Source organism: Rhipicephalus sanguineus, chromosome 2 (genome assembly GCF_013339695.2).
Source record: "Rhipicephalus sanguineus isolate Rsan-2018 chromosome 2, BIME_Rsan_1.4, whole genome shotgun sequence".
Classification (NCBI taxonomy): Eukaryota; Metazoa; Arthropoda; class Arachnida; order Ixodida; family Ixodidae; genus Rhipicephalus; species Rhipicephalus sanguineus.
In genome coordinates, this window is record NC_051177.1 from 200,613,380 (window position 1) to 200,638,993 (window position 25,614).

Sequence of the window (25,614 nt, forward strand, 5' to 3'; positions counted from 1 at the left end):
CACTCTGGTGATGGTCATTAGGATGGCTCAACGTGAAGGATGCCTCATAATTAAAAGAGAAAGCAAATAAAACCTGGCAGCAGCGCGAGATTAGAGAATCCGTGAGACGCCTGTGAAGCAGCGTTATCACATGAAAAGGCATGTTTATTTACCTTCTCTGTATACACGTAGCAATGGACAGTTTTAGTATCCCACGTCATCGACGAAAACTGGCTGATCATAACCTCAAGAAAATATTTTGGGAGCGTATTACTTCAAGCATAAACTGCCTGCGCGCGCGTACTGCCCTTCCTCCACCATGTCTTGTTTCACGGGAACACTATCTGAAGATGTTATCCGTTATCACATGACTTAAAGCAAACGCCCAACCAAGCTACGAGACGCACGTCTGTGTTGCCGCTCATTCGCAGCGACAAATGGCTACTGGTACGCGAGATCTCGGACGCCGAGCTCTGCACCGAGTGACCGACTCGGTCAGCGGCGTCAATATGCGCCCAACGGTGTTCGCCGACGAGGTGACGTTGAGTCGCTACGCCTGCTGCGTGTGCCACGTCCTTCCAAGCACGACGATCGTACTTCCCTGCTCGCACAGCGTGTGCCGGCAGTGCCAGGTTGGCTGCACCGACAAAGATGGCCGTAGCCTTTGTCCCATGGACGGAGAGCCATTCTGCGAGAGCGAGTGCCAGGAGTCGAAGCTTTCGGCAAGGGAGAAGCAGGACCTGAGGGTGCGTACCGGATATTTGTCACCCGGTTACGACTTCTGAAGACAGGCATTTCTTGCAAGGGATAGCAGTATAGCGACAAGGTATCTACAGGACTTTATTGGGCCAGAAACAAGTTAGAGTGTCGTTTACTTGGTGCACTGGCGTAGGCAGAAATTTGTTTCAGGGAGGTGGGGGGGGGGGAGGGGGATGAGGTTGCACGTCCTTGATTTGAAGGGGGAGCTGGGCAAGCAAGTGTGGTCGAGTATTCGGGCTCTGCATCTCACGGCAGAAATAAATTTCGGGTGGGGTACGTGCCCCATGGGCCACTCCTTGGCTGCGTCACTCAATTTGAGAGAGCGAAACACGAAAACTCAAAGGCAGATTAGACAAACGTGTATCGTGCTCAGTTGGCTACCAGGCAGATTTCTACGTGATAGAGTACAGATATATAACATCTCAAGGAAACCAATTGTTAATGTAGAACTTATCGCTACTGCTTCCAAATGTCATAGGAGCAGTTACAGGAGGAGTAACGCTTTGCAAGCATGGGCGCTGAAATGTGTATTAACTTATCAAGAATATTGCAGGAACGTAAGCGAGCACGCTTAGGGTGAGCACACGAGCGCGTGGGAAGCACGACATGTAAAGTGACTCGTAACTTAGCACTAACTGACACTTAAAGGCATCACTTTGTGCCATTGGCTACAATATTTAGGGTATGTTCCAATACTCACATTAGACGGCTAAATAGAGCTAAGTGGACAGCAGCTATTTTATGTCCCGTTACAAGTCGCACGTAACCGGCAACATACAACGCTTCAGTAAGACCGCATCGGAGACAAATAGGACGCTGGCCACATTGCCGTTTAAAGGGGAACTCCGGTTCATTTTCGACAATATTGAGATAATGCCGTTTTTAAATAGTATTAACAGTCATGTAACAGCAAGGGTGGTTCATTTTGCTGAGAGACTAGTCAATAATTTTAAATAAGCAATATACGATGAGTCGAAACCGAAACAGGGAGCTTAGCTGCTCCGTGCTGGGTCAGCGCCTCCTCTAATTTTCTGTGCCTGGGCGAAGGAGCGGAGCGCAACGGGAACCGACCGTCGGCGTTTGTGCGGCTTTTAGCCGCCGGGCGACGCCACCGTAGTAGACCTGCCGTCGCGTCGTCGCTCGCGGAAACGAATGCCGTGGCGGCATTCGAAGCTGCTATATGGTTGTTTTCGTCTGTATTCGCGTTGTTTAAAGTATAATGAAAACTTCAAACTGGAATCATGAAGCACGTGTCGTTCTGGGCAACCAGCCCATCCGAAGGCATGTCTTTCGCGGCTATTTGATCGAGACGCTCGCGCATCGTCTGCTAGCCCGATACCAGAGAGCGCATGCCAGGGATGTGCGGAAAATTGTTTTGTCACCGTTACGTTCTCTTGACTAAGAGTCGGTTTCTGACTGTCTGAAAGTCGATTTTCGAAAGCAGCATTTGTCAAGAGGTAATATTGAAAGCTTGGGCGCTTAAAGTTCCCCGATGTGTGCTACCGTCTACTGGTGTAGCACACTATACGCAAGCCTGCAGTTCATGCGCAAATAGCACGAAATGTAACTAGACTGCTTCCAGGGATATACGTGATCGCCCGTTCCCTTCGTAAAGCTTTTGAGAAGTACATTTGTTGCCACCGGGAGAAAGCAACAGCTGGTGCCAGAAAAGGAGGAACTATGCCAAGTGATTCCACCATTTCAGAGCTTAAACCAGTTTAATCGTGGTGGTACGAAAAGCAAACAAAGACAGCTACATATGCCGCGCGGTTCCTGCAATATTGACCGATGTGTGAACAGACGCTGTCGTTGAAGTATAAAGTCGTAGTGCCGGCTCTCAACTTGAGCCATTGTGAAAGGCGTGAAAAATGGCGCTGCCTGTTGTCAGTTGCTTGAGCTCGTCTTTGTATTTTATTTTGTGACATCATCGTGAAGTGACGTTGTCATATTACATCTTCGCTTGGTCAAAATGGGCCGATCGCGGAGGCAGTGCACGCCTCCGCTGATGTGCAGAAAGCTTGCACTCCCTCCGATCCTTGAGGCTGTAAGAAAACCACGTTAGGCGCAGGAATATCTCGGAGGGAGGCGGGGAATGTTCAATACATTGATTGGAAGAGAAAGAAAAAGATTGCTTTCGCCTTTCAGTCGTCTTAGACGAATGCATAAGGGACCCTGTGAGATTTCTTTTTCTTTATCAATGAAGGGAAATAAAAAAAGACAATCGTGATTTCTTTCAGTTCCATTTGCAGAGTGGAACAGAACAGTATGACATACTAAGGCAGTGGGGTGGTTGCAATAGCCTGAAATAGAAAATAAAACGCGAGTACTATCAAACTCGAATGCAAGTATTGAACCGGCAGCACGGCCTGACAGACTGCCTGCGGAATACGTACAGCGGGGACGGAAAGACACGCGAACACGCGGCATCAGCATTCTTTGCTGTTTCGCATTTATTTTCAAGTGGTAATAGCCTGGATGACTAATGAAAAGACGGCGTCATCCATGGCACAATAAAATACCATCTATCATCTTTTTATTGCCACCACGGTTAGAGCGTGATGAAAACAGCGCCCCGCTATGTTCGCGTTTCTTTCCATCCCACTGTACCCGTGAAAGCCTGCAAGAAGCACAACTGCAATTAAACTCGGATGCAAACACGAATTCGTGAGCTTCGTGGTACGCGCGGCCGTTCAGCGCCAGCTTCCCGTAGTCTACTTGCACAGCGCCACCACGCGGCAGCGGCGAGCGGACGCGGAGAGCGCGTTAGACGGCACGAGGAGAGCGTTCGCCCAAGCACTGAAAATAGGGGAGGCGCTGGCTGGGTATGCGATGACGTCACGAAGTGCGCTACACGCTGCCACGGGCTGGCCAGGGTGTAACGCCGTAGTGCCATAGCGCACGCGCTTCTTCTATCACGCGAAAAGCAAGCTGGCGATGTCATCGAATTGGTGTCAAGCTGTGCCAGCCCGTCTCAACTTACCAGTGACGAGTACAGCGATGATTGCAGCTAATATACGAGCGCGGGGGCATCGCCTTTTGATTCCTACCCACCGGCGCATGAAGTAGCTCACGTGCCCCGCATCGATCTCCGCGTTGCTCACTATTTTACGTGCTTAATGTAAGACCCGATGTCAATGACGACTAAGACGCTATGCAGCTAACAAAGCCGAACTTTGCTCGCGTCGTCGCCGCCTCGTAGAAGAAAGCGCGCGCTGCACCCGTCTGCTGGGCGAGGCGGGGTCGGAAAAGAGTAGGCACATTACGTCACATACAGAGGGTGGCCCGCGTTAACAGGCGTGATTCCGGATTTTTTTAAATTGTGCTAACAGCGCAAAATAAGACACGAGACAGAGAGCAACGAAGACGAGCTCGTCTTCGTTGCTCTCTGTCTCGTGTCTTACTTTGCGCTGTTAGCACAATTTAAAAAAAATGGAATACCAACTAGCCCGTACCCAGACCGTGATTCCGGAATTGGCTACCAATTTTAAAATTCGTTTTCTAAAAAACTAAACTGAAAAAATTAAAAACTTTCATAAGTTTCTAAGAAAACTAAAAAAATTCTCTAATTTGCCACATATCATCAGGGTGCCGAAGAGAACATATGTTGAAAGTTTAATTGAAATCCGTGAATATCGAAAAATCCCCAGAGTTCCCCTTTAATGACCCGCCCCGGTGGTCTAGTGGTTATGGTGCTCGACTGCTGACCCGCAGGTCGCGGGATCGAGTCCCGGCCGCGGCGGCAGCATTTTCTATGGAGCTGAAAATGCCCGAGGCTCGTGTACTTCGATTTAGGTGCACGTTAAAGAACCCCAGGTGGTTGAAATTTCCAGGGCCCTTCACTACGGCCTACCTCGTAATCATATCGTGGGTTTGGGAAGTTAAACATCATTTTTAAGGTGTTTAGTGACGACACTAAACGACAATGCTTAATGGCGACAGCCACGACAAGGCACGAACTCCCAGCGCGAGCGGCGTCCTTTTAGAAGCCAAAGAGGACGACCCACTAGAAGGCGCTGGAGAGAGCAACCCATTACTATGTTCCAAGACTTCGCTACATCATAATTATTAATGCTGTCCAAACAAGGTGACGGCTCAGCTGAATGCTCGGATCCCAACGGTATGGTCGTCTGTCCACAAGAAGAGGCCTTCTTTTTAGGCGCTTAGAGGACACCAATGAGAAACATTTTTTTTTGTATTATTAAATTACACTTTCATGATACCAAAAACACGACGCTTGCAGTGAGAAGACGCTTGGTAAGCGAGACAACGTGCAAAAAGAAAATTTGGCAGATCCCACGTACCGTGGGAATCGATGTTATGCGAAGCATGCGCGTTATGGTGACTGTGGCGCAATTTTTCACATTGAGCGAAACGTTACGGAATGACTCTAAAGAAATGTGGAAGTGGTAAACGCACGCTCATATGTTGAAGAGTCGCATATCTATCATATAACCAGTTGTTTATAGTTGCGTAAGGATGGTAACAGCAACATGGGTGTTATCAACAACAGACGCGGTAAGCTGATATGTAGGGCTTATATTCTTCAATACCGGATAGCGCGAATCCGAACAGGACAAAGAAGGAACACAGATGCACAGGACAGGCGCTACTGGCAACTAAGCTTCATTCAAGAAAGTTTCTCTAGATATATATACAGCCGAGTGGCACGTGCAGGCGCACTGCACGTACGTTACACTCAGTTACAGTTGTTATGCTTATACCTGTTCGTTATGACGCAGCGCGCGCGCACGTTTCACGAACCCGTGTGTATGTGTTGAAGGGGTTCTTGACAGTTCTTGAAAAAGGTCATCATCACCGTGGTCAGTGAGCACCAGCAGCTGGACCGGACTTGTTATGCGGATCCGTTCGTAATCGCGGCTAGGAGGAGTCTAAGTGTAGTGAAGTGCGAGGTATAGTGCAGCTGGTGGAAATCCTGAATGCCTCTTACCATGAAATGATCTATGATGCCTCCTGTCGTGGATGTGGCAACGAAGTCTTTTGATGCCCTCTCCACATCCAATCCCTTTCACGCAGTATTAGGACCAAGCGTTGATGGGTCTTGATAAATCAATGTTGAACTCATCGGTAATGATGATAGGCCTCGTTCTCTCAGCAGATTTATTGTAGGAAGCATTCACGCTAGTTTTTGCGTAATCCACGTCGTGCACGTTGGGGACCACGTGGACGAGTGGACGGTAGTTGAGCGTCTTCCAGGGGTGTTCTGTCTTCAGTTTCCTCACTTTCCTGGCATCTGCCGCGGTGGTGTAGCGGTTACGGTGCTCGTCTGCTGACCCGAAGGTCACAGGTTCGATCCCGGCCGCGGCGGTCGCATTTCGATGGAGGCAAAATGCTAGATGCCCATGTTCTGTGCGATCTCGGTACACGTTAAAGAATACCCGATGGTGAAAATTTCCGGAGTCCTTCACTACGGCGTCTCTCGTATCATATCGTGGTTTTCGGACATGAAACCCCAATTATTATTATTATTATTATTATTATTATTATATTATTATTATTATTGTCACTTTCCTTGTGTGTCAATGTGTGTTCGTGGTTACTGTGTTGGTTGAGACTCTGTACACTTGTGGCTCATACCCGCATAACATTTACTCTGGTTTACGGGTATGTGCCACACGTTGGTTGGTTGGTTGAAAAACTTTATTTGGGTCCTGCAAGGCGCGCGTCAGCGCGCAGCGGGTGACTCCCACGTCGGGACCGTCAGACAAAGCCTGCCGGCCGCTCCGCGGGCCTGCTGGACGGCCCAGAGCTGGTCAGCCAGGAGGGAGCTGTGGAGGGCCGCCTCCCACCTGGCCGAAGCAGTATCGTGACTGAGAGAAAGGGTTTCATGACGTACGCGACAGGTATTTTGCGTTATTCATGTCATGACCAGTGAATCGTGTTCGTGATACACTGGTACCCTGCTATGCCAATTTTGGTATATTACAATTTATGGAGACGACCAGGAGAGCGCCCAGACGTAGGCGGCTAGATAGATAGATAGATAGATAGATAGATAGATAGATAGATAGATAGATAGATAGATAGATAGATAGATAGATAGATAGATAGATAGATAGATAGATAGATAGATAGATAGATAGATAGATAGATAGATAGATAGATAGATAGATAGATAGATATAGATAGATAGATAGATAGATAGATAGATAGATAGATAGATAGATAGATAGGGCCAAAGTGGCCTGAGGTTCGCTAAGAAATGCTTCGCATTTATTATGCGGGCGGCGAGGCCACCTTGAAGTTCCCGCACCAGTGGCCGTGACGTCATATGTTCATACGGTGTCCACTAAGGCCTAGGCAGTTTCTAATAAGTACAAATGACGTACATTATCTTCTAAGGAGCCAGAGACAGAACATACAAAGTTTCCAAAAATTTCGATGAGCCAATGTGGCCAAAATACAAAAAAAAAAGAAAAACACCAGGCCTGCGCGGAAAGCGCAGCACAGTCACAGCGAAAGCTGGAAAAGCGGCATTTCTAGAGCCCGTTGTAAACTCTTTTTGAGCTACTAATACAAGTACACTTTAAAGGTGCTCACTATGCCATAAATCATAATTTTTGTGAAGTTTGGAAGCACCGACTACGCCACTATTCGTCATTTTGCGGAGAAGCGAGTTACCAGCTACATATCTGTAAGGCATTATGAGCACTTTGTAGATGCTGCTGATGATGACGATGAAGAATTATGGATGAGCCCTTCGTAATAGGTTGGGAGCTCTAAACTACCCGCTAATTACGTAATTCGCATTGTTTGACACCCGGTCGTTATTTCACTCTCACCACGCTATATAACATACGCTAACGTGAGAAGAGAGGAGAGAGGGAAATAACTTTATTGAGGCCCTGAGAAAATGGATTATGGGGCCTTATGCACTTACTTGGCAACTAATAAAAATACACTTGCGACGGACCCTCTACGCTATAAATTATAATTTTTGTGAAGTAGGGAAGCAGACACTACGCCGTTTTTCGTCATTCTGCGGGGAACCGTGGTACTCCCTACACATAGGTAAGGCATTATGTGTACTTTGTTGAGGCTGTGGCTGATGACGACGAAGAATTAGGGCAGAGCCCTTTGCAATGGGTTTGAAGCATTCAACAACCCACTCGTTGCGCAATGCTGCATTGTGTGACGCCTGGTTCTAATTTTGCTCTTGTACTACGCTATATTACATATGTTAATGTGGTTCCTTGCCGACGTGAAGCCTGCATAGGGTCTTTTTGCAACGGCGTTTAAAGCGCGGGTATGGCTCTGTGGCAGAATACTGGCCTCCGACGCAGAGGGCCCAGGTTCGATCCCTGTTCCATACTGGGAATTTTCTTTTACTTCGTTTTTTCTGATTTCGCGCGATAGCGATTACGGACACCGGCGGCGGCGGACATCTACGGCGCCAAAAACCGCTGTTGTTGTGATCTCATAACAGCTTTCGCTGTAACAAACTTTGAAATCGGAACCATCACCATAAGAAATTTTAGCGGGAATTTTAAAAGCGATACTTTCACATCAATTTTCTTGCCTATTACATAACCTATGGTGGCGAAATTAACGACACCATAGTTTTCAGAGTATCATTCATGAGTCTAAACTAATTTATTGTTGCACTTTAGTGTTACTTTGATGTAAGCCACGTGTTGTTTTATAGATTTGTACAGGAAAGAATTTAAAGAACAAAAAATTTGTTTGTTTTCTTAGCCATCTCTTGTGGAAGCGAGGTGGCGGAACGTCGCACAGACATCTAGACGCATACCATTCCTCGGGTGACTCGGGCTCGATGTTGTCGAAGCTGTCAAGGCAGACCGTCTACGACGCTCTCCAGACTTCCAACGCAGTCATAGACGCGCTATGACTTGCAATCTGGTGAATCGAGCTGAACTGGCGCGTGGTATGGCCATGTCTGTCGAACCAGCCATCGCATGTGTGCATTGGTGGATTCCACAGCATTTGTTAAAGAACTTTATCAACTCCAGAAAGCTGTTGCCTTTCGAAGGATACTGATGTGGCTGCTTTTCGAGTTAACTTTTGGTGACATTAGTCAAAAGTGAACATTGTTGAACGATGAGACTGTTTGGTATCGTCGATGAACTTCATAGGTCCAAATATGATCAAGCCGCCTGCCTTTCGCAAATGGTTTACACATGCATGGCTGGCATTCCCACCGTCGTAGCAGTGTAACGAAAGCGAAGTTTCATTCTTGGCAACGAAGACTTGCCGCGCTCGAACAATCTAGTACACGACGTAGAGCCACACCTCCAGCCGTCGCTACACTTTCACAGGCTTGCTTGAATGCGCGGATGAGCTCATACTGAGAGGTGCATGACGTCGCGCTCGCACGCTAAGCACGCACAAGATTATACGTATAACCTCCGTTACTACGAAGGAGAACACGGAAGGGTTTGGCATGTGGCCTTGCCCGTCCCGTGTACGCAAGCTCTACGGCGACATGCGAAAACAAAGGACAGCATTTCACAGCTTACTTTATCAAGTTAAATGGAACGTTAATATTTATCCATATTAGACTGTGGCCGCAAACTGAAACTACATTATTTGAGTATGATATGAATGCATTCTATGCTTCAATGTCGGATCATCGTACGATCTCTGGCTGCAGAAGTTCGCTTACGGGCGCCCGTACTTCGAATGAATGAACCAATATTTGTTCTAGGGAAATACAGGAAATGGGGCTCGAGCGAAAAGCCACAAGGGTAGCTGAGTAGTGCACGAGGCCCAATAGAGCAAAAAGAAAAGAGACAGCGCAGCAGAAACATTTGCACGTTCACAGGCGATCATATACCTGCACTACATAGTTACAAAATGGAAAAGAGCGAACATTTGCGCTCGTGAAGTAAGCAAATCAAAAGTCAGAACGGGGGTGCTAGAAAACAATGAACGGTTGTTCAACGGCACTTCATCATCACATGAATATAAATCTAACAAGAAAACCCTGGAAGTGTTCGAAATTAAGGACATGGGAGATGCATGTGTCGACGAATTCGCAGTGCCTTTTGGTAACGAGCAGAGATTGTGCCACACTATCTGTTCAGTGTCCTGTGATTAGCGTTCTTGGGAGCATTGTTTGACAAGGATGCTTTGATAATTATGGTGTCTTCTCTGTAACTTCCAATACCTATTGTTTGCTCACCACTGGGTTGTCTACGAAAGCAGCTTCTGGTGAGAATTAGTTAAGAATGAGCTAACCTTGGGGGTCAGTTTGTCTCTCTTCTTCGTATTTTTTCGGCATCCCGTGTGAATATCTCTCAACGAGCCAAGCTTTCAGTCCTGCTGTAATCGATCTATTGCAGTCTCAGAAGCAATGAGTGTAAACAGTAGGTATAATTGGCTAGCATGATTTCCGTATCAGATTCTTGACTTGTTCATTCGCACGTTGTCCATCTACAAAAGAGTGGGAAATTTTTCACGCATGCTTGCACTTAGTTCACAAAGAGTTATCGCCTCTCTGTCTTTGTGTACACGTGGATCGGAGCATCCTTCGCAATTTGTGCGGATAAACGTTCGCTATTACAGTGATTCCAGTAACATTGCTCATTTGCAGTTAGCACACGCTGCACACACTTTCGTGACACAGGTAGGTTTAGCTATGTAACTGTTAAGAAATGTTCCGTGAGTTTCTCAAAACTCGACCAACGTAAGTTCCACAGATTTTGAATGTCTCACGCCTACTTTTTCGGTGGTGCCAAAAAAGAAGCGTTTCGTGGCTTTAGAATGGACGATCGTAAAATATAAGCGCAAAAAACGACAGACGAACACACAGACAAACGGTCGTTATTGCGCTGTTATTTTACGATCATGAATAACCAACTACTCCGATTTACGCCATTGTGACTTTATAATTGAAGGTGCTAATTTAGGCTTATAGCGTAGCTTAAGTGCACTTTTATCGCTTAGTCAACTTTGTGCGTGCTACCTCATTTTCGTAGCGCCCATTGAAATGAATTAGCGAACAGGAACAAGTTTACAGTGACTTACTAATTGCGATGCGAGTTTTATCCTTCTACGCGTTATTGGCCTATTGAGTGTATGTCACAGTACCCGCTCTTGTGGGTTGAAGATGTGCACGCTGAATGTTGTCGTATCTTCACAATAGCAATGCACTATGCCTTACACCTTTCCCGCATATGTGTCTCGAAAGAGCACAGCGCCCTTCAGCAGTTTAGCTAGGCGACTGATCGACAAATACTTGGTATCTTCTACTGGCAGTACGCATGAGATTACTTTGTTTATTATTAGCTTTAGTTCAAGAGCTGGTTCTCCGCAAAAGAAAACGAAAAGTCATTTGGTACCTGGTGCTCTCACAGTGAAATAGTGTACTTTTTGGAGCCTAGGTTTTTATACTAGAGAGAACTACGAACTAGCTCAAACAAAGTCTTTAATAATATTAATATCTGGGGTTTAACGTCCCAAAACCCAAGCAAAAGCTTTTCTACATCATAATTATACGTGTAGTGCACGATGGTCTCGGCTGAGTGATACATAATTGCGCCTGTGCTGTCCCCATAAATTTTGTAATTTCATCACATCTCATAGGTGCCCATGGTTTAAGAAGCAATTGTTTTCCGTGTGGTGTGCTTTTGGCATGCAGAAAAACGTGCACTATCATGTTTGCCCGAGTACGTGAACGTTTACTATCAGCTAACACGGAAATCTCAGTACGCTTACCGCTGTTATATTTGCCATGAATGTTTGCGTGCTCGCAAACTGATTCTGATTGCGCATGCGCTGGGAGCCTATACTTACCTAGTCCTCCAGCATCGCTGTTTCATTCTTGTTGTTGAACTGAGGCTTCCAACGTGTGACTCAATGAAGAAGCGCTTTCTTACCAGTTCTTGATGGGGAGCCTTAACAGCGGCTATTGTTACTTCTCAGTCTCTGTGACCATCTTCATGACTGAGTGCGTGAACCTTCTCACACAAATGATATGGCGAAAGCTTTGTGTGAAATTTTCCCACAAGTGCAAAGAAAATTTATTGCAACAAGAAGTCCGTTTCGCCTCAATGGCGAAGCAATGAATGTGATAGCAAAAAATTGTAATGTGTCAGGAAAAACGGCATGCAGCTAGAAATTTGCTGCGCGATGCTCAAGCACAAAGGACGCAGGAAAAGAAAACACACAAAGCGATTGCGAACTAACTGTCACAGCTCGACACTTGCAGCGCGCTGTTCAAACACAAAGAAGGACGCACGAAGAGAACGTGCAGGTATACATAGGACGAGCGCGCACTGTTAGTTCTTACTTCAACTAACCCCTTCCTTGGCTCTTCCAGCTATCAGATCACTCCTTTCGCAAACGCGGCCGCTGCAGCGAGGAAAGTGTGGTCATAGCTTCAACGCAAACTTTGATGAAAGCACCCCCAAGACGTACAAACCTCGCCCTCAATCGCGCAAGCGCGGTCGACCGCGCCGTGTATGTCAAAGAACAAGTCGAAGCGGCACATCCCAACTCCGGCGAAACACTAGACAGTTTTATATTTGGGGACCCAAGAAAATTGCGAGTCGCCAGGACGCATGCACAGAACGCAAGCCACTCTCGGACTCTTGCGCTCGCGTTGCGCCAAGAGCCTAGAGCACCTTCCTTCGGCCGGCAAACAAAACCGCAGAGCGCGCGACCTCAAGAGAAGAAAATAAAGACGGCGCTTGGCAGTGGCACGTGAAACCACGGTCGCGTTCCCTGCGGGCATCGATCCTGGTCACTAAAATAAAAATTCACTTGGCTCTAGTCAATATTCCTGAGGCTAAAATTACAGTGCAAACGCACTTTGTGGTCCTTCTTACATCTTCTTTACTTCTTTGTCCCTGCACCCATTTGAATACGATTTCATGTCTTCGCGTATCTAATACGCATTCATCCTTATTACGCGTTTTGATTTAGAGCTGTTGTTGTGTGCGCATGTGCGGTAAGTTCACCTTGGGCTTAGATATGCATTGACGCGTGAAAGAATGAAGAAGTTGTTAGTCAGAGCTTGTGTCGTACGTTTCTTTTCTCCCTGGGTGTCTTGTGCTTTTGCGCACCGCCTTTGAAACGTTTACACGTGCTGGCTGGCACGTGTTAGTGAAGGTTAACGTCCGTTTACCGACCAATCCATCATGACTCACCATGTGCCATTCTGATTCTGCCTCTCGTTATTCAAGGGGAGAAATTCGGCCTTGTTGGTAAGACATTAGGAAAAATTTTTCAGCGCAAAATAACACAGGGACGAGAAGGGAGCGCACGTGTTGTGTCCTCCCTTCTCGTCCCTGTGTTATTTTGCGCTGAAAAATTTTTCCTAATGTCTCGTTATTCGTCACAGACATGTTGTTTGTTGCAGTCGCAGAAGTAGAACTTTGTACCCTGCTCTGGGTGCACAAACGTGAAATGGTCTTGCCCGTTTCCTTTTCAGCGTCCTAACCATTTGCTTTCCAGTTTCTTCTTTCGGGAATGACAGGAATTGGGAGTGACACCATATTCCGTGACGTCACTGTCTGACCCGTTAAAACTAACAGGCCAAACCAGACGAGGCCCCATTCGTGCACATACGTTCGCCAGTCGAAACGCCTGTCGCCTAAATGCTAGCCTATTTGAAATAGCTTATCCTTGTTCATCGTGTCCTTATTTACACAACTTATATTGTCCAGATGGGCAAGAAGTGCTGTTTGCCGCGATGCATCTCGGGCTACAAATCGTGCACGGAGCAAATTTGATTTTTCGCTGCTCCGAAGGGTAGTGACCGCTTGAAAATGTGGCCACTGCTATTCCACGGAAAAATCTCGAGTTGCAAACAACAAATTTTGTTTGTGAAAAACATTTTGATGCGCGATTTGTCACCAAATCATGGGAAGCGCTATTTAAAAAGAAACGTTCTTGTGAGGAAACATTCTTTCGTATCATTTAGCCGCACCATACAATACTCGAGCTAAAGCAGCTTTTTCAGGCAAAAATATGTAAAATTCGTAATTGTGCCAATACTGTGATAAATTTCGTGGCGCACCATAAAGTATATATCTTGCAGTCTATTTATTTTGAATATGTCAAAGAGCGGCTTCGTAGTCATCGGCCACAAGCTGTCACCCACTTAATTGCATTCTCTTTCAATCCTGTATTTTCCGACGTGGGAGCGGCGCGTCACCTGCTAGTGCACGCCCCGCAAGACATAGAGTTATTTTATTCCATTACATCAAAGCATCCGTCTTCTCGCAAATGTTTACAGAAATTGCAAATAAGCGGTTGGTAGTAAAAGATTCTGAAGGCCCACTTGATCTCATATGCGAAATGCCCCTTGACATGACACCTGCTCTTTATATGATGCTGACCGCAAATACATTAATTAATATTTCGAGGGCAAATGAAGGGTGAATTCAACACGCGTCAGGCAACTGCAGATTTACATTTGTAGACAAATGCGGGCACGATCGCCTAGGCCACGGTGTTGCCGAGGCCGAAGGTGGTGTTTATGAGCTTCACGCCGCATGCCGAACCGTCATGCATAAAACACTACGAAGTCTTTATATCTAACTTATGTATATGATATTACAATACCACACAATCCTCACAGGGCCTTGCGATATTGCTAAACACGTTAAAAACACCGAATGTTAGAAGCGTCGGGTTTGTGCTGGGTATAGCCAGGTGGCCACCGTCCCGCGCGCGCCTCCTTTCGGCAAGAAAGGGAAAGAGGTCCCCGATTTCTCCTCATTCCAATGCGCCGTCGCTCCGCCTAAACTATTCTAACACCATGGCCCGCATCTTGCATAATTTTAATTTCACCACGTGTGGCGTCCCGTGCGTTTCCCCCAACGCCGTGTGCGCTTGCATTCTGCCGTTAGTATCCTCGAGAACGAATGAGCTTCCGAGAAGAAGCTGCTCAAGTGTGCAGTGTTGTTGAGACTTTTGAGCCCGTTCCGGAGTGGCTTGCACTTCTGGACGCTTGTGTGTGTTTGCCTGACTTTTGAACAGCATCTTACTGTAGGCAACAATGTGGGTGTTCTGAATGTTAAGGTAATTCTAATGTGATGAAGTATGTAGCGTGTAGTTCACAGCGGTAACGGGTCATATTTCCAAGAATTAAAGAAAAAAAATGAGGCATGGCGTAATGTCTAAGACAGGAAGCTACGGGGCTAGGGGTTGCAGGTTCGAAACCCCGATCGAGCGCTTCGGAGTTTTTTCTTCTGAATTATTTTTATTTCTGGCTTTTATTTATGCATACATATATATACATATCCGGGACATGACGCCGACGGCAAAAATCCGCCGACAGTGTCCATATATTTGCTATCGCAATAAAATTTCATTTTCAAGGGGTAAATATGGGTGTCGAGAAACGGCGACATAAATTGGCAACATCGTGAACACATCCCAATAAATGCGGATTTTGACTTTCAGTATTTCAAATGTTTTATTTAGGTGATTTTTAAAGGTCAATACCATAACTTTCGTTCGCAGTACTTAGCAGGAAAGATATATTAATTGCGAAATGTTGAGTAGTTAGGCCTAAGCAGCCTCGACCTGCGCGAGCTGGTCACTGCCGGTTCTGTCTGAGTGCACAACAGCCACGGAAGTTGACTCCTGTTACTTACTATTGGAGTATGGACACTGTGGGGGACGAAAGAGCGAGTTTTCAGTGACACCAAGCAGTTTGCTGTTTTGTAGTTTGCTTACGAAAATGTCCACGAAATTGGACGCAGGTTGCGGATAGGTTATCGACACAGTACATGGATACAATTTAATAAAATTCGAGAGACTGCTTGCAAAAGTGTTTGCTAACCAATAATGCTGTTTACGAGTGCTATAAGCACACTCCATCAAATATCGGGCTTGGTAGCGTCAAGCGCCCTTTAAAATTAAAAATTGCCACTATGACCGCGAGTTTTTTAGATAACTCGTATATGTAGCTTTAAAATAAATGAGTGGTCCTGGACCAGAATTTTACTTTTTCATATCGAAATGGATCATTTTCAATTACATTATTTGATAACTTTTAATTGAAACATGCTTGTAAAGTTGTAGAACATGTTCTGAGACACGTGAAAACAGCCATACAACAGCTATCATATTAATTTTAATTGCTTAATTCGTTGCATTTGTCGATTAGTGACAACATTCTTGTCATTCTTCTATTATGTGGGACAACGTCATTGTATTCTTTGATTGGGTGTAGGTAGAGGAATTGAGCTTTGAAAAATACAGCTGGAGAATGTCTTTGTTGAATAAAGATGCGTGTAGATGTATCATTGCCTGCTCCACATTTTTCTCTTTTTTCCCCTCTTTTCAAGGCCTGCTGCTGGAACGAGCCCTACGGCTGCGACTTCGTTGGCCCTCTGGCGGGAGTTCTCGAACACTATGAGCAAGAGTGCGCTTTCCACGTGTCCCCCTGTCAAAAATGTGGCGAGATCCTCGTGATTGATATGCTAGCCGCCCACTACATTCGCCACTGCAGCTACCGATTGGCGTCTCAGACACTCTCCGAGTCCCTGCTACAAGGTGACGGCGCCTCCATCGCGTCGAGTGGGTCTGGTACGGACGAGGAACTGATGCGCGTGTTCGAGATGACTGCTGTCGGTGAGCTTCAGCGCACCGTCGATGCACTTGAGCGAATGACCGAAACCATAGACGCCCAATTGGAGCAAACAGAGGAGCAGCTTGAAAGATTGGCGAGCAACTGAGTTAGCCTCTAACAGTGTGATTATAAACAACGTGGCGCCAGTAGCCGAGAAAAAACGCTCTGAGGACAACCTGCTCTACTTCGCGTGGTGCAGCAGCGCATGGTAATTTCAATCTAAAATAAGTGTGTCATCAAAGCTAAGATACAAGAGCGACGGCAAGTCTTGTTGGTCAATGAAAGCAGTGGACAGAGAAAATGACAAATATTTTTTGATAATGGGAGCACTAAGTGCGATTCGCTCCAGTTTGTTAAGACCGCATACAGTCTAAAAACACAGGAAGTATGCGTCCCCATAAAGATAATAAGTGCTCCTGCAGTGAAGCAAGAAAAACAATTTGAACAAAACACAAGGCTTGCTGTAACCGCCCGTGTTTGTTACAGTGGGATAGAAGAGGCTTATTTGATCCCACCAAACGCATACTAGACCGGCCAGAAGAAATGTAACATATCCTGTTTATGACATCGGGGCGAACCACTCTATGCATTTTAAAATAGAATATAATGGAAGAAGAAAAAAGGTCTCGATGACTGAGGATGAGACCGAGATCAGCGACTTCACAACTTGAAGATGTATCATCAATAAGGAGCAAGCAATACTTTCTGTTTTCTCTGATATGGGCTTAGCAGTGACAGGAACCATGCTGAGCGACGAAAAGGTACAGAAGACCGATTTGCGTTGAAATTGCCACAAATGCATGAAAAATGACACGAGACTTTATTCGACATGCATCGACGTATCTTTGACAGCTGGCCATCTGCATTGGACTTTTAGGTGGTTTGAGAACGTCACATATTTTACAAAATTGTTTTACCTTTATGAACATTCAGATTGTACGGAGGCCAGAGAGGCTGTTTGGTATAATCGGTGTGAAGAAATAAAGTCCCTCTTTTGTAAAGGTTTCGTCATACAGAGCCGCCATTAAACAGAAGTGACGCCGATCTCTCGTTGATATGACACTCGGGGAGGGGTGAAGGGGGGAGTGTGGTTTTGCGAAAAGTTTATTGCTGTATACCTACATTTTTTCATAACTGCTGTCATTTTCTTTCTGTGTGACATGTAAACTCACAGACAACATCTCTACAACGCACACATAACAATACTAACAAATCGTTCCGAATAGTTACGTCAGAGTACAAAAAACTTACGCCACTTGTGCGAATGCACACAGGGATATCTTGTGCGCGGATGGTATGAGAGGCGGCTTCCAAAGCTTGTAGTGGAAAGAGTGCTGATGGGAGTTGTTTGCTGAACGGACTGAATAATTTTTCTTTCGGAAATGTGACGCATATCCACCTGCGCGATGGTCTTGTGACGTGCTCTTTTAGACCAAGTGATGCCACCATGCTGGAATGTAGAGGAAACTGATGGCTGGAACACGTTTTTTCTCTCTAATTTCCACTTGAATCGGCCGCATTTTACACCGAGTTCATATGCACCTACGTCTAGAAAGCGGTAAAACTTCAAATGCGTGAACTATGTTCTCGGTGGATTCTTATTCAAGTGTAGTGTGCCGTAATGCACCACCAGCGCCTTCTCTATCTCTCTGTGCCTGGGCGAAGGAGAGGAGGGCAATGGGACTAAACGTGCACGTTTCTGGGTTAGTCGGTTCATGTACAAGCCACAAAAGTATGGCTGTTATTGCGCAAGAAAATCACGAGGAAAGGGATCCTTGACCCCCTCCCTCGTTATTTCCTTGCGCAAAAACAGCCATACTTTTGTGGCTTGTACAAGAGCAATGGGAACCGGCCGTCGGCGTTAGTACGGCTTTAGGCCACCACCGTAGTAGACCCGCCGTCGCGTCGTCGCTCGCGGAAACAAATGCCGTGGGTGCATTCGAAGCGCCTATGGTTCATTTTTCGACTGTATTCGCGCTGTTTCAAGTATAATGAACACTTTTCAATGGTAATCGTGAAGCACTTGTCATTCTGGGCAAGCAGCGCATTTCAAAAGGCATGTATCGTTGGCGGCTATTTCATCGAGGCGCTCGCGCGTCGTCTGCTAGGCCGATACCAGAGAACGCATGCCAGTGATGCGCGGAAGATTGCTTTGGAACCATTATGTTCGCTTGACTGAGAGTGGGTTTTTGACTATCTGAAAGTCAATTTTTGAAATCAGCATTTGCCTGGAGCTGATACTTAGAGCTTGGGCGCTTAAAGTTCCCTAATGCATACTATCACTCTAAGGCAAAAGGGTGTGTAGTTCGTGGACTAATGGGGCTGCCAGAATGATTAATCCTTTAAAGGACTAACGGAACCGGGTCTAACAGCTAGTCCCCGCAGATCACCTCAATGGACTAACATTTATTCCTCACATTTACACCTTACCGCCCAACCGTTAGTCCCCAGTGCTCCCACAGATCACCTCATTGGACTAACATTTAGTCCTCACATTCACACCTTACCAGACAACCGTTAGTCCGCACATTATTTCCACCTCGCTGGACGAACGGTCGGTCCAATCAAATACTCCATTCGGATGAACGTTTTATCCCCAGGGATGATATTCTACAGTGATTCTCCGCTAGGCTTAATACTTTTCTCGCGTGTTTCTTTTTTCGACGGTGTGCAACAAGTGGCGCGGAGAAGAACACACGCAAAAAAATTTAGTCATGCGTTTACACTGCTTTTGCAGTCAGTGCGACAACGAAAGACAATAGTAAGAAAACGAAAGGTTTTATTTTTCTCTATACATGTGAAGTTTCTGCTTTCTTTCATTGAATTCACTGCAGAATGTCCAATACAGCTCCAACCGCGTTGTCATTTCTGGTACAGTCCTTTTCGTGAAGCTGCTGCAACGGAAGCGACAGACGACAGGCATTGTACGCATCAGCGCACATAGCATTCTGCTCGTTGTGGACAACGGCTGCATCCTGGAAAGCACAAAAAGTTTGCAAATAGTTAGTCACACGTGACAGCGAGGGTTAAAACGCACGCACATTGCAAATAGTACGTGTTGGCGAACTAAAACGCACGTCTAAAATATGGCATTCAAATATTTGCAAGCCTGCAAAGCACACAAGAATGCAAATAGTCCGCGACACGTCACAGAGAGGATGAAGACGCACGCACATGGCAAATACGAGCAAGGTGAAATAAAAACACGTCTGAAATATGGCATATTACTAATTTCACCGTGATGTTATAATTCATCAAAGACGCATTTCGAGCCACATAGCGCGACAGTTTAAAGGGGCTGTCTACCGCTCGGAAAAACTTTTCTGATTGTGGTGCAAATGACAAGAACGTTCGTCACATCGGAGGCAACGAGCATGCTCTTGCGCCATAAAAAAGAAATTATATTTTTAATTTGGTGTTGAAAATCGTGAAAGAATGACCGCTAGCGTCACCCAGCAGCGATGTGGTTCAATCTACTGGTAGGACAAGAAATCCTCGCAGGTAGACTCATTTTGCTTAAAAATAAACATGTATAACTTGAAATTGTATTTTACGCACTTGAGGCACCTTTCGGTTGCGTCAGAGCAATTTTTTCTTTTTTTTTTTCTCACGCATCCAAAGAGGCGCCCGGTGGCGCTGCTTCGGCGCAGTCTTCGATTTCGTCTGCTTCAACTCAGCGTCTACATGCGGCTCTCCGCGCTTGTCGTACTGTGCCGCTGCATTGTTGCTAGGATGTCTCACATGTGCTGCGCTGTGAAGACGCGCATTTATTATCTCTTTTTGGTGAATCGAATTGGCTTGGTTTGCGGCAGCAGTGCTAAAATAAACGCATAGACTGCGATTACAGCATAACAAGTGTTCTGTAATCATATAATAAGGCTTCGTTTAACTGCTAGCGCGCTGAAAACGACTGTTACATTCATTACAATATTGTTGAGCGAAAATAAAGTAATCCTACAGAAATCACATGTGCTTTCGGTTTTAATTTTTACGGGTGCTACAATCATCATCGCGTCCACCAACCAGTGTTGTGGGCATGTTTCACTCCAATGGAAGAAGACCGCACGCAGATAGAAAAATTGTGTTTCGAAAATTCCTACTCACTTTCCAGAGAAACCGCTGCAAGGTTGGACACTTCAGACGGCACGCTTTCTATTGCGGTACAAAACAGAAAAGCGATGAAGGACGGTAGACAGTCCCTTTAGGTGCTGCAGCTGCAGCCATCACGCCGAGGCGCCGCCAACCACCATGCCGCCAACTGGCTGGCAAGTTTTCTGCGAGCGGCGTCGTACAGCTCGAGCAAGCGCATCAGCCGCCGCAGCCGCCAGCGAATCTCGAGCAGAAGCGCGAGCGAACGCGGAGCCGCCGCCACGAACGGCGCCGGGCTGCTTGCGAGCAAGCGAAAAGGAAGCCGACGGTAACGGCGTCCACTTTCCACCAAATTTCTCGAGCGAGCGGCAGTATAGCTCGAGTGCACTAGAGCTGTCGAGTGGCGTATATAGTGATTGTTGGAGGAAGAATAAGGCACTTATTTCTGTCTCCCAGTTGGGGACACGGCTCAGTGCCTATCGAGTGGCGTGAACTCCTTCCGCGTCGACCGTAGCGGCGGCGCTGCAGTCACTCGGTACTGATTTCTTCTGTGTCTGATTTCTCCTTATTCTGATTTCTTCTGTTTTAATGCTTTCTTATGGGGGTGATTCGGCGTTTAGTTTACTCAGCGTAACTGAGCTGCTCTATTAGGATTTAACTGTGCTCAGAAAGCTGTGTGCTGATATTCTGCCGAAAGCACGCCTAACATTTACCAGCGTTGGAGAAGCTGTGTGTACTCTGAGCGCCCGCATGTGCCGCCTATCTTATCACTAGCACCACCTACAGCGCTGCTACGCCGACTCAACACCAAGCCCAAGCGAGGGAGGGGTCAGGTTCGCTACCGCCGCCGCGACGGACGGTCGCGGTTTTAACGCGCTTCACTATGTTCTTTATTACATAGTTTGTTACCTTGCTACTCTCGCCTCAGCCTTCATGCCTCAGCCATCACGCCCAGCCCTCACATCTGGCGCAGTCGACGCCCGAGCCTTTGTGCAGCCACTCAGCCACGCAAGAATGCAAGCGCATCAGTAAGCAAGCGAGCCAGCCTTCGCCCCGCGACAGCCGTCCGCAATTCCTTTCTTTGTCACCGCCAGAGCATTTCCCGCCGTCCGCTCGCCTCCATGTGCGCGCCTGCGTGCGCTTGCTGGTGGACTCACTGAGTAGTGTGTGTTTCGTGTGTAAACGTCAGCGTCTAGCCGGCTCGGCGCAACGCCATGCCGGGAATTGTGTGGCAGAATCTCGACCCGGTGACAATGTCGCGCCTCGGCGTCGACCTCATACGCGAAGAATTGGCCCGTCGACAGCTGGACATCACAGGTTCGAAAGAGGAGCTCTTTCAGCGTTTGCAAGCCGACATTCAGCAGCGTGAAGCTACCATTCGCTTGAAACGAATGAATCCGCCTCGACCGCTGCGGCGCCTTTAACGCTGGACCCAGCCACTCTACAGAGCCTCGCCATGCTGTTCTAGCAGCTACCTCGCCCTGCAACAACGGTGACGACACTGCCAGACCTGTCATCGTCCATTCCGCAGTTTGCCGGTTTGCACAGCCACAGTGTCAATACATGGCTTGACGACGTGCGACGAGTACAGCAGCTCGCCTCGTGGGACGACGCCACCACACGCCTGATCGCAGCTAGCAAGCTGAAAGGCACGGCGCGAGACTGGCATCTCGCGTTCGGCAAACAGTACAGCACCTGGACCACGTGGAGTGCCGCCCTGAAAGACACATTTTGTACAGAATTGTCTCTCATCAAGTGGCAAGAGCAGGTCATGAGCGCAACCCAGGCCCCATCCGAAAGCTTGCACAAATATGCCTTTGCCAAGTTGAAGATCATTGAGTGTTGCCCCGTTCACCTCTCGGAGGCCCAAAAGATTGACTACCTGCTGCATGGTTTACGGGAACAACACATCCTCGCCGCCATAGCAGCCAACCGGCCGCCCACGGTAGCTGAGTTTATTTCTACCTGCACTAGCCTCGACCAGAGTGCGCAACATCTGCACGCCAAAGCAAGCCGTCACCATTTGCCGGTTCTGTGTTGCCGCCGACGCAACCCTTTCGTGCCGCTAAGCCCGCAGAGCGACAGCAGCCTCGCTCAGAACAATCGACACCACAGTCCTCCCGAGGGGCCACACCAAAAACGCGCATTTCAGAGCTGCCCACTGAGCAACAAGAAGCTACTTATGCCGCTATTTCGGCACAGTACGGTGCTCCAGCTTTTCGTAGCGGTCAAGACCTGTCTCAAGCTGTCTGCTACCAGTGTCATGCGTTCGGTCATCTGGCATCCAAGTGCCCTACGCGCACCAGCCGCTTATCACCATCAGCGCCTCCAACCATGCCAAAGACACAGCAGCCTCCAGCACTGCACAGTGCACCCGTTACACTTGAGGGCTCACAGCAGCAATGCCCCTTCTTCAACGCAACTCTCAGTGGAGTCGGTGAATGTGAAGCGTTTCCTGACTCTGGGTCCAATGTGACATTAATATCTAAAACTCGTGTGCCTGCAAGCATGAACTCGTGTGCCTGCAAGCCTCCACTCGTGGTGGTAGAAGGAAGCACAGTGCTACCTGTTGGTGCTGCATTTTTGAAGATATCCATTGGCCCAGCCACAGGAGTTGTTGAAGCTGCTGTTTTGGAGGATAATGTACTTCCCCTCATTATAGGTGAGGACTGGTTCTCAGCAGCACAAGCACGCCTTATATTCGAGCCGCTGAAGCCAGCACAGTTGCAGCACACAGCCACGAATATCACCAATACCGCAAACCCAAAGCTAGGCCATAGAATGGCAAATGCTGTGATCCCAACAAGGTCCGTCATTTTTCCTGAAACCAGGCCCAGTTCCAAAGACTGCCTACAACGCCAACTACGCCCAAGACCACTACGCCAACGTCCACGACACCAAAGCCCACAACGTCATCGACAACTACACCAAAGCCCACCACGCAAGCGCCCACCACACCGAAGCCCACAACGCCAACACAAACTACGCCAAAGCCCACTACGACAATGGCCACGACACCGACACCCACTACTACCACGCAAACAACAACGCAAGGCACGACTGCTAGTTTACCGCCTCATCGAGCAGCTTACACCATCCACATTTAGGGCTTTACGTGTGTCATGCTTGACATCTCGTTTGGTTAATCAACCACGAACGGTGCACGTGTCCCAGCTTAAGCCTTATGTACCACCAGTTTCTCCAGTGGTCGAGCAACAGCCCGCCGTCAATGCAGAGCCCACGCCTGCCTCAGGAGCAAATGTTGTCGCCTCTACAGAGCAGCAACAGCCTCAACGGCCCCAACGCACTCGATGTCTACCGAGCCACCTCGACGGCTTTGTGCTCGAGTGAAGTTGCAGCGTTTCCGCACATGTGTGTGAGTGTGTTATCGTGCCTGTGACCGTGTGTAGAAGCAGTTGACCAAGAGACTTGGTCAGTCAGACTGGGGTGGGATGTGAGCGCCCGCATGTGCCGCCTATCTTATCACTAGCGCCACCTACAGCGCTGCTACGCCGACTCAACACCAAGCCCAAGCGAGGGAGGGGTCAGTGGTGCGATCTTGTGCGCATTCCAAATAAACACGGAGGCGTGGCATTACATCCAGCCGCACGCGAATGGCCCATTTGAACCGCGATAGACGTCACGACTCTGCATTGACCAATCGCGTGCGGTCACGTGCGCCTGGATGTACTGCCACGCCTCCGTGTTTATTTTGTAACGCGTACAAGATCGCACCACTGGTTCGCTACCGCCGCCGCGACGGACGGTCACGGTTTTTGACGCGCTTCACTATGTTCTTTAATAATAGTTTGTTACCTTGCTACTCTCGCCTCAGCCTTCATGCCTCAGCCATCACGCCCAGCCCTCACAGTACTGTGCGTATCTTTACAAATGCGCTGTGTAAATGTGAGGGCTGAAAGTTACTGGAAGTCAAAGGTAACTCGACCGGTACAAAGAACGGTCGTCCTCAGGGGCGTTGCATTGATATTGTTATTGGCGCCGGGTGGGTAGGTGAGACTTTACTGTCCGTGTTTGTGCGTGCAAATATATATGCACGTATATATAAAAACATATTATCGCGAAGCGTAAAGCACCACCGCCCCTCCTGCCTTCACTTTTGAGGCTTTACAGATGAAGCAATGAAATTATAATACAAAACATTGTCAAAAGAAGTTTTTGCAATGACATCGATAGGTCAGGAAAAGTGCAATATATATAAGCTGTCCATTGAAAGGAGAACTGGTTGCAGTGAATTTAGGCAGAATAACCGACGGGCTATATTTACACCTGCGCATTTTAAGATGCCTGAGATAAGCCCTGATGCATGAAGTTTGTGCCTCGCATGTGAACGCGCGCCTTTGGCTCGGCTTCCTGGTATTTTAAGCCCTCAGAGGTCGCATAACCGATGCATAGTAACCGCACAAGTACGCTGTTGAAACAGCTAGATAGCCTTTCGGCATAGAAACAGAGCAAAACTGGCAGAACTCATCCATCACCAATATAAAGGTTGTGATAGAGTTATTTGTACTCAGGTTACTCATGAGAGAGTCGAGCGCATTGGAGCTCATACATAGGATCAATGCTCCGGATATCGTAGAGACTGCCTGTAGAAGAATTGCAGGCTTTCGTCGCTGGTTTGTTATTTCTTCGTAGTCAGTGTTAGTAGTCACTTATATTGTAACGCGGCTCGAAGTGTCGCTTGCAACCGCACAGCAATCAGTGAGCAGCTGCGCAAAAACCGATTGTTGCCTTCATTGGGGGCCGGTAGGCTCCAAAAACAGGGATATCTCGGCGCAATTTTGGCACACCTGCATATTCACTCGTGCACCATGGCGCGTAGCAGGTGTTGAAACACCGATTAAAGCACAGTAATGCGTAAAACGCGCTCAAAACGCGCAATTACACGCTTTCGTAGGCTGCGACGCGAGCGCGCCAAATACAGACGATCTCCACAGCTTCAGTACAAAGTGACTACAGCGCCGCCGCTACTATCGCCCGTAGGAGCATCACCGGAGATGGGGCGCGGCCGCTTCGTTCGTTCCACTGCTCTGTAGTACAGCGAGCGACAGCGGGGTCGCCGCCACGAACGGAGGCGAACTAGGCCTCGGGCACTTCGATTAGTTTCGGTGTTGGAAATAAAGCGTCGCCATGATTTTGGTAGCAAGCGAAAATTCAGCAGCTTTTGCATATGTGACTTTATCTTTCCAGCTTGCGCATCAGTG

General features: G+C 47.5%; 1 protein-coding gene and 1 pseudogene across 1 annotated transcript in view; both read left to right on the forward strand.

The window, feature by feature from the left end:
- The window catches only part of LOC125757436 (uncharacterized), a 40,576-nt gene extending 24,167 nt beyond the window's left edge, over positions 1–16,409 (forward strand). The window contains exon 3 of the mRNA XM_049413030.1: positions 16,020–16,409. Coding sequence (XP_049268987.1) covers positions 16,020–16,409 — 390 coding nt within the window. The remainder of the gene's footprint in view (positions 1–16,019) is intronic.
- A 5,197-nt stretch (positions 16,410–21,606) lies between these two features.
- On the forward strand, positions 21,607–22,868 carry LOC125757437 (uncharacterized; annotated as a pseudogene).
- The last annotated feature ends 2,746 nt before the right edge of the window (positions 22,869–25,614 follow it).